Genomic DNA, 15,789 nt, shown 5'->3' with positions numbered 1-15,789 from the left:
TTCGATACCATCGACCATGGTATCCTGCTGCAGCGTCTCAGGGGATTGGGAGTGGGAGGCACGGTTTTTCAGTGGTTCTCCTCCTATCTCCTGGGACGCTCGCAGTCGGTGTTGGCAGGGGGGCAGAGGTCGACCCCTAGGACTCTCGCTTGTGGAGTTCCTCAGGGGTCGGTCCTCTCGCCTCTCCTGTTCAACATCTATATGAAACCGCTGGGTGAGATCATTTGTGGTTTTGGAGTTGGGTATCACCAATATGCTGATGATACCCAACTTTTTATTTCGACCCCAAACCACCCCAGTGATGCCCTCGCTGTGATGTCCCGTTGCCTGGAGGCGGTTCGGGTCTGGATGGGGAGGAACAGACTTCAACTCAACCCTGACAAGACTGAGTGGCTGTACATTCCGGCTTCCCGAGACACCTGGGATGTTCCACCTCTTTCTATGGGGGGTGAGCTTTTACCCCCTGTGGATAGGGCTCGCAACTTGGGAGTCCTCCTAGATTCACGACTCACTTTGGAGGATCACATAGTGGCCGTGACTAGGGGGGCTTTTGCCCAGGTTCGCCTGGTGCGCCAGTTGCGGCCCTATCTGGACCGGGAGGCCTTGTGTACGGTCACTCATGCGCTCGTGACCTCTCGCCTAGACTACTGTAACGCTCTCTACATGGGACTTCCCTTGAAGACTACTCGGAGGCTCCAACTGGTACAGAATGCGGCCGCGAGAGTTGTCTTGGGAGTTTCCCGGTACTCCCATGTTACACCTTTGCTCCGTGAGCTGCATTGGTTACCAGTTGTCTTCCGGGTAAGGTTCAAGGTTTTGGTTATGATCTTTAAGTCCCTACATGGCATGGGTCCGCGATACCTCGAGGACCACCTGCTGCCGGCGTCGACTCCCCTCCGCCCTGTGCGCGCCCACAGAGAGGGCCTCCTCAGGGTGCCTCCTGTCAAGGAATGTCGACTGGTGGCCCCCAGGGGGAGGGCCTTCTCTGTGGGTGCTCCGGCGTTATGGAACCAACTGCCGGTTGAGCTCCGGATGGCATCAGACCTCCGATCCTTCCGTCGCGGGTTGAAGACCCATTTATTTGAACTAGCGGGTCTGGCCTGATGGGGGTACTTGGGTTTTTTATAGGTTTGTTTTATTATTCTGGTTTTAACTTGGGCATTAATTTAATTATCTTTTAATGTTTGTACTGTTGTTTATATTTATGCCCTGTGAACCGCCCTGAGTCCCTTTGGGAGAAGGGCGGTATAAAAATCTCAATAAATCTTAAATCTTAAATCTTAGTACAACTTTATATTCCAGAGTCTCAAATGACTTATCTGTGCAGTAGCTCAGTACTGTCCCTTTTTCATCATCTTTGGCATTAAAATGGTATAGTCCTATAACTGAATTTGGATTTGCTCATTGATGAATTTAGAGAACAAAAAAAATTGCGGAAGATGCCATAGAATTGTCAAAAATTATGTCATAAATACAAACTTATTTTACTAACAGGTAACATGTATGGTTATTTCTTTGTACTCTTGCAACCACCTGTGCATCAGTTGTACTGACAGTTACTTCTCCAAAGCTCCCATTAAGCTAATCAAATAGTGTGGTAGCAATAAAGGAGAGGCCTTCCAGGGAAACTGTGGTGACCTAAAGATCCCTGCCAAAGTGGGACAGCAGTCATGATAGAGATCGGGGGCCATATGCAAGATCCTGGCTGGAGAAATCTCTGGAGAAAGGAGAGGTTCTGAGATTGCCTGAATATATTCTGGTCAGCAATTCATCATAAGTAGACTGTAGGAACCTGGGTTTTGTAGTCAGCTTATGAGTTGAACGGCTGGGAAGTAAGAGATTTAATCTAAGCTCACAGTTGTAATGCAACCTTTAGAGACAAAAAACTTGATTGAGCTCCATTTCTTAATCATCTTTGGGATTGTTCTGCCCTACTTTTGAAATATTAAGAACTTTCATAATGAAAAGTTTTTATTATATTCACTGGATATGTTTCCTTCTCCTTAGTGAAAAAAGTTTTAAATATGACTTTAATAAATAGCAAGAAAGAGTTTAGAACATTGATTCTTAAAGGTTAAAAATAGACTAAAGGTCCAGTTGGATTTGAAATAAAAAAATTGAAATTAATTATAAAAATCCTTCTTGTAGAAACTGTCAATCCTGGGTTCTTTGGGGAAAAAATGATAGAACAGGACTTTGAAGGTTGGGCACTAGAGGAAACTAGAAGAAATTAAAGATTACAATTAAAGAGGAATATTTCAATTGGACTTGTTAACAAAGAATGTAGTACGATTCCTTAACACTGGCTGCTTTAAAGGATATTTTTGAATAATGAATTCAGAAATTAATTTTAAGAATATCTAACACCATAGATAATTGGTGTGTTAATGATGTCATGGAACACAGTCAAGCTATACTGAAATTGATTTGAATGTGTATTTAAATATGAGAAGTTACATGAACAATATGAAAAAAGATAACATGCTCGACTTACAAATTAAACTGGCTGGTGTTGTAATACTTCAAATTATATCAAATTAGAAAAGTGATTTGGATAACTGTTTTCATTGGATGTACAAAAGAGATCTGTTAAAGTTTTGAAGGATTCTCTGAGAAGGGACAAAAAAAATAAAAACAAATCAAGTTATAGGAGATTATTTGAAGGATAAAAAACTAAGATTGTTAAAAATTCAGGAAAGGAATATAGGGTTGACTTATTTGATCAAGTTTAAAAGAGGTATGAAGTATATCTATAACCCTTAATGGACTTTTGCTGTTAAGAAATAAGTGATACAGAGTTTGGATTTTGCTTATAGTTACGACATGAGATAGGGGAAGAAGAGAACATTTGTTGTATTTAAACAGATAGTGATAACTTACTAAAATTGTTTATACATGATGAAAAGGAAAGTTGCTTCTTTATATAATTTTTTCTTTTCTTTTTTCTTTTACACACTTTTATTTTTTCTTTTAATATTTTTTGTGGTTTGCATTAGTTTTTACTTTTTCTGATTGCAATCTTTAATAAAATTGTTTCTCATAATTCTTATTTCTACTCCTTCCATTTTCTGCAAAATACTATTCTTTCATAGTAATTTTGATGATGTAATTTCTTCCCTGAGCTTGATAGCTATATCTCTGCTAGAAATCCACTGAAGGAAAAAGGCTCCATGTTGGAAAATATCTGTTATAATTAATTTGCTAGTCATTTATTTAAGAGGTAATGTTATTTGAACCTGGCTTATCTAAAACTCCAGTTTTTCTAGGTCTTCACATGGCTTCTACTAGCTTGGAGTACTTTGTGCAGCTTCCACAACCTAATTACTTGGCCCTTACTGTAGTCTACAGACTGTAAAATTTTGTTCCCAATTCATTGTTTGCTCTTAATACATTCATTCAGTTCATTTCTGACAGTGCTGATAAATCTGAATTTCTGATTTCTCTTTCAAGCATTTTGCCTTGTGAAGTTATTTAGACCGAAGCACAAGCCATGATCAAATTTTTCCTGATGGTGAATAAACAAGGCCAAACAAGGCTTTCCCGCTATTATGAATACATGGACCTTCATAAACGGACAGTTCTGGAAGCTGAAGTAATCAAGCAGTGCCTTTCTCGTACAAAGGAGCAAGTATGTAACTATGACATTTTATGCATCTGATGAATTGGACTAGAGTTTCGAAATATTATAAATGTTAATGTAGTTTTTATGGTGTCAGAATTTTTTATGTATTTTTCATTGTCTTTATCAGATGCTTGAAGACCAAACTTCATGTAATTCTGCCAGATCTATGGCTGGTTGGCTTTATTTATACATAGAAATGTGTAAAACACAACAATTAGTTAGGAAAATCAGAAACCATTCAATAATATGCTATATACCTTGTGAAGATATTTAGACCAGAGCACAAGCCATGATCAGATTATTCCTGATTTATGTCTAAGAGGCATGCACAAAATATGATTGAATGATCTATTTAGACACAGATAAAAATAATTGTTATTAAATGATTCAGAAATTTGTATGTCTTTTGAATTTTAATTATTTTATTAAATTTGACAGAGCAGTGATCAACGATTTGTTCATATTTATATAAGGAATGTGAGTGTTTCTTTTTTACTGACATAATGCAGGAGAGGAACAATGCAACAGTCTTATTGAACTACATTGCACCGTTTTTTCAGCATTTTTCTATACTCAAGTATGAATACAAAGTATGACCTATGATATATGATTTGACTCTAAGGGTGACTGACTTCACTCATCACATTGAATAATTCTGCACTTCATTTGATTTTATATTGGCATGTTGTGCAATGATATAGTCTTGTGATAAAATAAAAAATGGACAAATTATTGTTAATACATATCTACAAATCTAAGTATTTTATATCAATTTACATCTTTTACTATCTGTTTCCCTTTAGTGCTCCTTTCTTGAGTATAAAGATTTTAAGTTGGTCTATAGACAGTATGCTGCGCTTTTCATAGTAGTTGGAATCAATGAAACAGAGGTATGTTTTAACTTCTTTAATCTATAAATATAGTTATATCCTGAAGACCCTTTTTACATCAAAAAATACTTGTTGATACTTCTTTGTCACGTTGATATGTCATCCAATGCTGCTTCTGCTGCTGTTCACTACATAAATTCTGGGCAGACAACTTTAGGAGCTGGCCCCCAAGGAACACAAGGATGTGGTAGCAATGCTATGACATCATCAGAGGAATGAAATAGAAATATTTTGGCCTTTTATATATATATATATATATATATATATATATATATATATATATATATATATATATATATACACATACATACACACACACACATACACACACACACATACACACACACACACACACACACACACACACACATATTTTCTGAGGTTTTCGCGGGTGTTTGTATGTGGATCTTTGGTCATTCGGGTTTTTTCCCGCGTAGAGTTGAAGGTGTAGGAGCAACGTTTCGACGGAATCCCATCCGTCATCCTCAGGCTGGTGGCTTCAGCTTCTTTCTTCTGGGAGAAGCATGTGGTAGTGGCTGTTTGTTCCTCTTTTTTAAACTGCCAGAGGGGGTGTGTTCTGTGGGTGGAGGTGTGCTCTGATTGGGTGGGGGATTAAGTGTGTTCTGATTGGGTGGGAGTGTGTTTTGAAGAGACCCAAATGAGACCCAAACTCATGATAACATCTCATGACACCACCACCACACAACCATTCAAAAAGCAAATCCGAACCCACAATGATAACGACGCACAACCATAAAACAGAAACCTAACTACAGCTGCAACATCAGCCACTTTAAACCCCTCCAAACCACACAATAAGCAAACAGACACCCACTATAAAAACATAGCACCACCACAAACACGAAGCCGAACAAAAGCAGCACAACTCAACAGCTCAGGTCTAAGGCTGACAGCTGAGACCAGCCCATCCACTCAAAACACACCCCCACCCAATCAGAACACACCCACCATTCAAAACACACTCCCACCCAATCAGAACACACTTAATCCCCCACCCAATCAGAGCACACCTCCACCCACAGAACACACCCCCTCTGGCAGTTTAAAAAAGAGGAACAAACAGCCACTACCACATGCTTCTCCCAGAAGAAGGAAGCTGAAATGGTACACTAAAGATCAAAAGGCTGGCATGAGTTTTTGTAATGATAATGATAGATTTAGCTAGATATCTAAACTGAATGCTATGAATTCATATGACACACGAGCTAGCTTCTGAGAGTTGTAGCAGCCTTACATCACCTTTTATTGGTTTGATTGGCTCTCATTTCTGTTAGCAGATCAATTTTTCTATATTTTCAGGCCCTCGTGAAAATAGTCTACCTCTTCTTTCCCAGATATTGTTTTTACTGTACATGCATCTGAAATGTGTTGTTGCCATTATTGTATAAATATATAGATGAATCCTGAGTAAAATAAAAAGTATTTATAATAAGGAAAATCTTTGAGAAAAACCCAAGGCTAGAAACAGGAATCATGAACTAAAACATTAATGTCAGTGTCAATGTATAGGGTGTAATCAAGTTGCTCACAGTGTTCTCTGTGGTGAAATTCAGTGGAGTGTGGACAGCCTGGTGCTCCACTTACACAGTATATCATTTTACTTAATTTTGCTAGTGCAGCAGATGCATAATTTAAGGGAGAATTGGGGCACTTTTTTCTTTTGACCACTGGGGAATTTCATTCAGGAGAGGCAGTTGATGCACAGCCAGTATCTAAGATGGGCAAAGCTTCTCATTTATAATTACTATATTACATTGGTACAGTAAGCTATTCCAAACAAAGAAAACCTATTAAAGTGTATTTTGAACTTAATTTCAGAATGAGATGGCTGTATTTGAACTGATTCATAATTTTGTTGAGGTTTTGGACAAGTATTTCAGCAGAGTGGTAAGTATGAATTTAGCAGATGTAATTGTACTGTGAACAGTCAGCTTGAAAGCCAGGTAGTATTTCTGTGCATAGGGCATAATACCAATGAAATACATGGGAACAGTCATGAATATAGAAAGGTTTAGGTTATGCATAGTGCACACTACCACTCGGCTGTCCAGCCTTCATCATTAGATCATGACCTACAAAACATGAGCATGCTCTATCAGCTGTGCAGTGTGTATGCCTCAATTGCCATCCAAGCAAGATTTTTTCCATGATTCACTTTTGGAGAATGCTCAATTTTTATGCATAATGCATAAAAATGCCCAATACCTTAACTAATGTTTAATGCATTACCTTAATGCTTTAAGTAATCAAAAATAATGTTAGGACATTCTTAGGGATACTAAAAGCTTTTCCATGTTAACATTTCTATGAATTTATTGGCCGATTAATTAATAGTATCAGGTTTACGATTTCATAAAAGTGAGGATTTGGGTTACGCAGCACTCGGGATTCAACCTGCCAAACTGCCGACCTTCTGATCGACAGCACAGCGTCCTAACCCACTGAGCCACCGCGTCCCTTCAGAAGTGGTATACTGGCTAGGAAATTCAGGGAGTTGAAGTCCACTTAGCTGCCAAGTTTGAGAAGCACTGAAACAGACTCTGTGAAATATAGTCTATCCAACTTTTTATCCGTTCTGAGTTTAACAAACTGGGAGGCAAGACCAATTCCTATAGATTGCTATTACATGTGATTGTAGTATTTTTAAGAGAACACACTGTGGATTATCTATTCTCTGCTAAATGATCTATAAACACAAAGTATATAATAGTAGGGGAAGATTTTGAATGAAATTTGCAGATTTTCAAATTACTGTAAGTGTATAAGGTACTTCCTAATATGACTGCTGACTTTATGTAATGCATTTTGCACATAATAATCTTTGACATGTAGACTGACATGGGCAAAATGTAATGTTGTTTTTATGAGCTCACCTCTGCAGAACACATTAACAAATATAAACTTAAAAAGACATTAGCTTCTGAGTTCTTTCTAATGCTGTGATAGAGGTACAACATTATTTGATTTAGAAAGTAACCATTTGGAGTTGTAGAATTTTCACAATTAGGCAAATGGAAAATGAATGTGTTCAAAGCAGAACTTAGGAGTAAAACTCACCATTTCCTTAAGTCATCCCAAAGATGCTTTTGCACGAGGCAACTGGACTTTCTTGTTTTTCTTTGAAGACGTTTCGCTTCTCATCCAAGAAGCTTCTTGGATGAGAAGCAAAACGTCTGTAAAGAAAAACAAGAAAGCCCAGTTGCCTCTTGAAAAAGCACCTTTAGGATAACTATGACCCAGATGACTGAGAATCTCCATAGACATTTCCTTAAGTCCCATCCACTTTTTCTTTTAGAATTCGATTTTCCTCTTGCATCCATCGTCTTCCTCATTATCCACTTATCCTTAAAAATCAGTTGCAGTTAAGTTGGGGAAAGAGTATACCTTGCCTTTGGGATCAGTTATGCCCTCTGGGTTTAAACATAGTCAGCATTCTGAGATTCATCTTTTACTTGAATAATAAAAATAACTGTTTCATTCCATTGGAAGAAATGACAAGAGGTGAGCTTTTGGGGTCACTGGAAGTGGTAGCAGAAAAAAATGATAAAAAATGTCACATTTATTTTTCTTGAAAAAGAGTTTCTGCTAGATTGAAAACTTTGAAGGAATTTAGGAGTCCCTATGCTTGCAAAATAATATACAAATCAATTTTAGAAAAAAAATAGCAAAACCGTAGTAGCTCTGTCCTCTTGCTAATTTTTTTTTATTATTTTTTCCAGAGTGAATTAGATGTATCCTTTTTTATTCCACCAATCTATTTATTCTTTTTTATGTTCTTGCTCTTCCTTGCCTATAGCACACAACTTGGCAAACAGCTGAATTAAAGCTATATCATATTGCACCAGAATATAAAATAAGCGAGTGTTAAAATTGGGGTAACTTGGTAAAGGTCACAAAGATTTTACACAAAAGAAAGGTGGTATGATTATAGATATTGGGATATTGATGCTTTATCCCTTCTTTTTGACCAACTTTTTAACCAACTGAGCATTAACCATTTTAGGAATTAGCTTGAAATCTACAAACTCCAAACTTGAATTTTGGGAGTAATACATAAAAATGTATGAAGTACAAAGCATAAAAAAGCAATAGAAAATCAGCACACTACTGTATAAACTCTAGTTAATGAAGGCTATTGTCAATTTAAGTTTTAAAAGTTAACAATGTTAAATAAAACTAGGAAAATAAGGATGGTACCAAAATGATAGCAAGTGAACATCATGTGAACTCTTCCTTCTAATATGTTCCTTGGAAGCCTGCTCACAGGTCGAACATCACCACTTAAAATGCTATATCTTTATGCGACACTAGATACCCATCATGGAGGACTGGGGGACTCAGAATAGTGCCCAATATCTAGATCTCAAGAGAACATATACTTTCTAGAGAATATATGTCACTCAGTGTTGAACTGTTGGGTTCTTGATGTTCTCTGAGCTTGATGGTTTTCCTGCAGATATTTTGTTATTAGGCTAGGTGATCAGTACATGGGTGTGTGAAAAAACCAACATGATTACAGTGACTGAGCTAGACAATATGAAGAACCCAATAATTAGATATCAACTTGTGAGCAAATAAATCTGGGAGAAGACAACATACGCACATTTGATTGTGTGTGGTACTTATTCCTATGAAGGAGTGTTTTTTTCCGGGGCTTGGAGCTAGTTCCCACCTTTAGAAAGTTATTCCAGTTGAACTTGCCCCTAAAAGAGATTTATTTGTCTCCATTCCTTGAGTTTAAAGAGCAGGAAAGGTTTCTTTTCTACCATGCCTTTAATATTGTCATGCTGTGCTGATTTTTAAACTAACCCAGTTGTTTAAAATCCTTTGTGTGCTGCATTTTGAGAAATTGCCTTTGTTGTTTAACCTTGTTATTTCTTCTGCCTTTTCATTATTTTAATTCTGAAGGACCAAAAAAGCATAGTGGACACTTTCTTAAATGGTAATAATAAAATAATTACAGTATTTGCATGATGACTAGTTCTCATATTCTAAAATATTCACCAGGGATTGAAGAAAGATGAATCTGAATGTAAACATAAATCTCCAGATGATTTGCAATGCATTTTGGAAGGTCTCTTAATGTGTGATTGCTATTTTTTGCAACATGAGCCAAATGATAAACCTTGCCCCTAAATTTCAACACTGAAATTAAAGGAACTGGGATAACATAAGTGGAGTTTGCATAGAAATACTATGCCTTTTTTCATTGACAATTCAATTGATAGATCTGGGAGTTCTCTCAAGATTGAATTCACCTCCAGTAGAACCCACACATACATCTCCCTCTTGGCAACCTTTGCTACTCAGGAGGGGCATGGATCTAATGAGCAGATGATCAGGCTTACAGTTATAAGGACCTTGTCCACTTCTTCAGGCACAGGTTTAATGTCAAGTTTCCGACGTATGGGCTTTTCAAGTGACTCTGAGGCATTGTTTACCTTAAAAGTCCTTTTTTAGCCTAATACACCGGCAAATGCTTGCTAACATCAAATGTTATTGCTTAACATTTAAACCTTTCCCAGATATCAGGGCAAAATTGTTCCCCAAGCATCTTCACAGGTCCTACATTAAATCTGGCATATGTCAATGTCCCATGTAGACTAGACAGGAATCACAACAAGATGAGCTAATTCTACAGTATTGTAAGGCTACTTTAACAGAATCTTGCCAATCTGAAAGTACAAATCTCTTGTCATCTCTTTTTATTTCTGATTAGTTATGGCAGATCCTTTCTAAAATTCTTTCTCTGCCGGTTACCCAGTTACAGGCTCCTCCCTCTTTTCTCTGAGTGTTCCTTAGGTGCTATCTCTTTGTTACCAGGGCATGATCTAACCATGATAGAGGAGCCGCAGAGAGCTCCACGAGCTCAAATTGTCCCCAAATTGTCATCTGGCAAGATTCAGCACAAGTAGCAACTACCTTGTGAGCATTTTATCAGGTGGCCAAGGTGATCAGTCAAGCAAATCACCATGAGGAAACAGAGATACCTAAAGCTGGGACTGAAATAAAATTGCACATTTCTCTTGTCATGTCATAGCCAGCTTGGCGCCTTCTATCATTCCCTCCTTGGGTGGGAACTTGTTTCCCCATACAGGAAGGTTCCGTTGCCCCTACTGACCTAGTTCCAAATGAAGCAGCCAACCTATCACATTCTCATTCACAAATAAAGGTGGACAAGTAGCAATCAGGAATCAGAATCCCATTTTCTCATCCATTCCACACATCTGCACACCAACTTGACAGCGCAAAATTCCTTAACTCATCAGTCTTCATCTGTGAGCCCTGTCCTTCCAAAAATCAGTTCTTTCACCTTTCCCACAACCTTTCTCAATGTTTGTAGCCAATTTTCCATACTAACTGTCAGAATCTTTCATTTGCCATCAACTTCAGACTGATTCCAGTGGATTTCTGTTTTATTGCAGTTCCTCTGGAACCTATTTCTTGGGATCTCCACACAGGTGCTACTCTTCTGAAAGCTTCCAGTTTTCTCCATTTTCCTGTCCATAAACTGTAATAGGAACCAAGACACAGATGATTCATGGCCCTGGCAAACTCAGCTTCCCATGTGACAGATCAGACAACCAGGAAGACTTCTTTACTGTCCTTCTCAGAAGATACTTTTCTAGTTTGTTCAGATCATCCTGTCATCTCCTTTGCCCATCATTCTTTCTATGCCCTCCTTCTCACTGCCACTTGCTGTCTCTTCCATTGCACCTTATTCCTTCCAAAACCTGATTACATAGTGTTCCATCCTGGTCATTGACATGCCTCTACTCTGTAAATACCAGTACTAGCATCACATAAATACTTTATAACTAAAAAAAAACTTGTATAGCACAATACAAAATCTCCATGCAGCACACTTAACAATAGAGCTTACTGCAAACTTTTTTTTTTTGGGGGGGGGGGAAAGGACAAGAGCATGCATAGTAATTTAATTTGAACAATTAGCTTTTTGAATGGTTGATTTTGGGTAATGAAATTATGCAACCTTCAGGCCTGCAGGATTTTTTAATAGGGGAGTTTATTAGGAATCAGGCTTTATCTCTGTAGGTGGAAATAGTGGCATGCCCTGAAAGCATAACAGGATTATTCCAGGTTTGTACTTGGTTTGAAAACTTACCAGGGGATTCCAGGGTAATTTGATGTGATGATTAAAACCCAGACTAGAAACCAGGAGACAGAGAATCCAATTCCTGCCTTAGGCATGAAACTAGCTGGGTGATATTGGGTCAGTCACTTTTCTTTTAAACTTAGGAGGAAGTTATGGGCAAACCCCCTCTAAAAAAACTTGCCAAGAAATTTGCAGGGATTTGTCCAAGCAGCCACCAGGAGTCAAGACTGATTTGAAGGCATAAAACAGGTTAACCAAAAAGTTGGAAAACATCTTAGGAAAAGGAAGAAGCAACTATTTTTACTTTTATTAAAAAAAACTTTCCAGTGTAACAAAATGTAAAGTCTTGGTAAATTGCTGGGATATAACCTTTTTTTCTCCATAGAATGGAATTAAGAATTCTTTATTACATTAATATTTGACAAGCTCACCGCTTTGTGCCTGAAAATGTTGGAATAAAATTCTTTGGAATAATGCAGGGGGGAAACTGATTTAGGAAAGAAATATTTATTCAAAAAAATTATAAGAACAATTCAAAGTCGTAATTTTTTATATAGCAGGAATGACTTGGAGGAAGGTAGTTAAGCATAACCTAAATTTCTATAGTTTAAATTACTATTCTGCTACAGCAAATTCATATCTGAAATGAATTAAAAGCTTGCGGAAAAAACATTTCTTTTTGAAAATGAAACCTAAATATCTTGATTTTGTGATTGTGAGCTGTTTACTACAGTGCAATTCTGTACCTAGACAGCTGAACTGAAACCTAGTGAACGTAATAGAGCTGATTTCTGAGCAACTATACACTGTTTACTTGCAATAAACATGTCACCCGCACATTGCACAAAAGCTTGTTAGAGCATTTGAAGGGAAGAATTGGGTTAGAGTTAAATATATATATGACTCATAGGTAAGAGAAGCAGATACACAAAGTAATCAGTAGCAAAAGCCAAGCTTGCTACTCCGTAGTAGGCATCTAATAATATGTTTTGTTCAAGTGCAAAGATTTCAATCATGTCTGCTAAAGGAAGAACCATCCTTTCATGATTGAAATAACCATTCTGGTGACTGCACCAACTGTTACATTGTCAGATGAAGGCCTGTTTGATTGTACTGACATACAAGGAGATCAAGGTACACAAAATCAGAGGTATTAAATTGATATATAGACAAAGCACACTTGAAAAGTTCTTAACAGGGTTCCTTTCAGATCACATCATTTAGATACAGACCTGAACACAATTTTAGATCAACCATACACTCATGGCAATGATTTGTGTTATCATGCTGAGTCCCATTATAATAGTGAAGAATAGTAATATATTTCAGTTCTCAACATTTTATATAAAGTAGTATGTATTATTATTGAAGCCAGTTCCTATCCATTAAATACACGTCCCTGATGAAATTGATGCCAATCTCTTTTTACTAGAAAAATGCTAATTTTAATTTCATTGTTAAGTAAAATGGGGCAAAACAATAATCTTTTAAACACATATTCTTAAGGAGAATGTGCGCAGCAACTGAATAAATAAATAAAAATAAAAAAGCCAGTTAGTTGCTGTAGTGTTTACTTAGAACAAGATGAGCAAAAGTAGACTGAGAGAATGAAGAGGAAGTTATAGCCACTTGGTTGTCAAGAGCAGATGAAATACTTGCTGGTGGAATGAAGTTGTGGAATGCTGCTTAGCAGGGTGTGGTTAGCTCACATCATGGTGGTATGATGAGGAAACCTCTTAGGGTTTCCTTCATATCAGCTTCCAGCTACCTCTCCAGATGCTTTTTCAAACTTTGAACTGTAAAATAGAATATACTATATATACCACATCAAATCCTAAAGCTTTATCATGTATTGGAGACGTATCAAATGATCCTTCTAGTTTCCTACACCGCCCCCCCTCCCCCCAGGAAATGGTAGCATTTATTAGACTTCTGACAGCTGAATTAGCAGTATTGAAATACCTGAATTATTTGTGTAATTAGCTCTTTATGACAAACAGCATTCTATGCCCACACAATACATTAAATAAACTCATTCACTAGTTTTAAATAGAGATACAAAACTCTCCTTTCTAAACCAATTGTGCAGTTTTCATAATACAACTCAAGACTTGAAAGTCAAGAATGTTTGACTCTTAATAGAATGCATGCATAATTAGGTACATAATTAAGACAATGTTTTCGATACGGAAGCCATCTCATTTATACTTGTCATCAAATTGCTTTAGTCCAATCTCAAGAGAGAGAGCCCTGAAAGCTGCTGTTCAAGAAAAGACAGGGGCCAAATATTAAAGAATGTTGAGTATTTCTTTCAAATTATAATTTCTCAGGATTGTTGGAGAAAAGCCATGGGAATTCATTCAGAATAAAATTTAAGTTTGTAATGTAGAGATTATTGTAGAAGATAGTAGCTAGCTGATGTAACATCACACATCACCTCCCTTGATAAAATATGTTTTAGGTTGAAGCACATTGATGATAAATTAAATATTTAAAAGAACCAAAGAAGCTGTTATCACTTATTTCTTACTGTTATGAAGATCAGATACTGAATATTATAATGCATTGTTGTTGTTAGCTGCGAAGTCGTGTCCGACCCATCGCGACCCTATGGACAACATTCCTCCAGGCCTTCCTGTCCTCTACCATCTTCTGGAGTCCATTTAAGCTCACGCCTACTGCTTCAGTGACTCCATCCAGCCACCTCATTCTCTGTCGTCCCCTTCTTCTATTGCCCTCGATCTTTCCCAGCATTAGGCTCTTCTCCAGTGAGTCCTTCCTTCTCATTAGGTGGCCAAAGTACTTGAGTTTTAGCTTCAGGATCTGGCCTTCTAAAGAGCAGTCAGGATTGATCTCCTCTAGGACTGACCGGTTTGATCGCCTTGCGGTCCAAGGGACTCGCAGGAGTCTTCTCCAGCACCACAGTTCAAAGGCCTCAATTCTTTGGCGCTCAGCCTTTCTTACGGTCCAACTTTCACTGCCATACATTGCAAATTATAATGCATACTAAATATTTTAAAAATATATCAGTTTGAAAGAAAAAATGGGAACAAGCACACGTTAGATTTCTGAACACCAACATGGCCATCTCACTATTATTATTACAAAAATAATATATGCTAGGATAATTTAAAGATTTAAATGTTATTTTATAATGACTCCTTTGCATTAGATTTTGTAAAAATGAAATCAAGTGTTTCTGAGTCTCAGGTCTGCAGTAGTGACATTTCAAATGTCTGCTTTTACTATTTCATGTTTCTAAGTCTCTTTTCATTCATTTACTCAGTTATAATTGGAAATTTCAAATTGAAATATAAATCATGGTGTCATAAATTTGGCATAGCTATTGAAATATCTTATTAGAAAGTTAAATTAAGTTGTCCAAACATGAAATAAATGCACTGATGAATATGGTATTTTGCAATTTAGTTCATACTTTTTGCTTGAAGGAGTAACACAAAACCTTAACTTGATATATGAATACAGATCATGTTCAAATTAGACAGAGTGCATATAATTTTGGATGAAATGGTTCTAAATGGTTGCATTGCAGAAACCAACAAAACCAGAATTCTTGCACCTCTTTTGGTTCTTGATAAAATGGCAGAAACCTAGAAGAAACAAGCCAGAAAATAATATTGTACATATTTGAAAATATTCTTCAAATAAAAAGGATTGTTTTTGAGGTTTTTGGCAAATTATGAATAATTGTTTTGAAGCTAAAAGATTACTTAAGTGAATGTTTAGCTCTCAGCACCTTCCTGTAAAATTACAGTTTTTACTACTATGCCAAATGTTTTTGAAGTTTGTAATCTGCTTGAGGAATTAAATTAATCTTTACATGTGTGAGTCTTTATTTATTGATCATTTAACTTGTCACAATCAAAAACAGATTCTTGGTGACTTGCAACATAAAAGAACAATAAAAATTGAAAATATAAATTTTGATAAAACAACAAAAAAACATATATTCCAAATAGCATCTGGCATCGGCTCACAAACTGCCTCCAGGAAATCTGTTTTCAAGAGTTCTGGAATGTGACTGAAGTTGGGGCCAAACATACCTCCTGCAGGAGGCCGCTTCAGACTGACCTCTTCGTTCTCCCAAAAATGGGGGACGATCATCTGCTTCTTAAAGA

General features: G+C 37.0%; 1 protein-coding gene across 3 annotated transcripts in view; it reads left to right on the top strand.

Annotated features, from left to right (window-relative positions):
* Positions 1 to 15,492, top strand: part of AP4S1 (adaptor related protein complex 4 subunit sigma 1) — a 30,310-nt gene extending 14,818 nt beyond the window's left edge. For 2 of the 3 annotated variants that reach the window (XM_081313680.1, XM_081313681.1), the window contains exons 2-6: positions 3,451 to 3,628; positions 4,426 to 4,512; positions 6,352 to 6,420; positions 8,253 to 8,264; positions 15,137 to 15,492. In XM_081313680.1, the coding sequence (XP_081169806.1) occupies positions 3,491 to 3,628; positions 4,426 to 4,512; positions 6,352 to 6,420; positions 8,253 to 8,264; positions 15,137 to 15,265 (435 nt within the window). In that variant the 5' untranslated portion in view covers positions 3,451 to 3,490 and the 3' untranslated portion in view covers positions 15,266 to 15,492. The remainder of the gene's footprint in view (positions 1 to 3,450; positions 3,629 to 4,425; positions 4,513 to 6,351; positions 6,421 to 8,252; positions 8,265 to 15,136) is intronic. The other variant, XM_081313682.1, reaches the window with a different exon arrangement.
* The last annotated feature ends 297 nt before the right edge of the window (positions 15,493 to 15,789 follow it).

This window comes from Vipera berus (genome assembly GCF_964194415.1).
Source record: "Vipera berus genome assembly, chromosome: 1".
Classification (NCBI taxonomy): domain Eukaryota; kingdom Metazoa; phylum Chordata; class Lepidosauria; order Squamata; family Viperidae; genus Vipera; species Vipera berus.
Note: the sequence above shows the minus strand (reverse complement) of the source record. Positions and strands in the feature narration are given on the sequence as shown.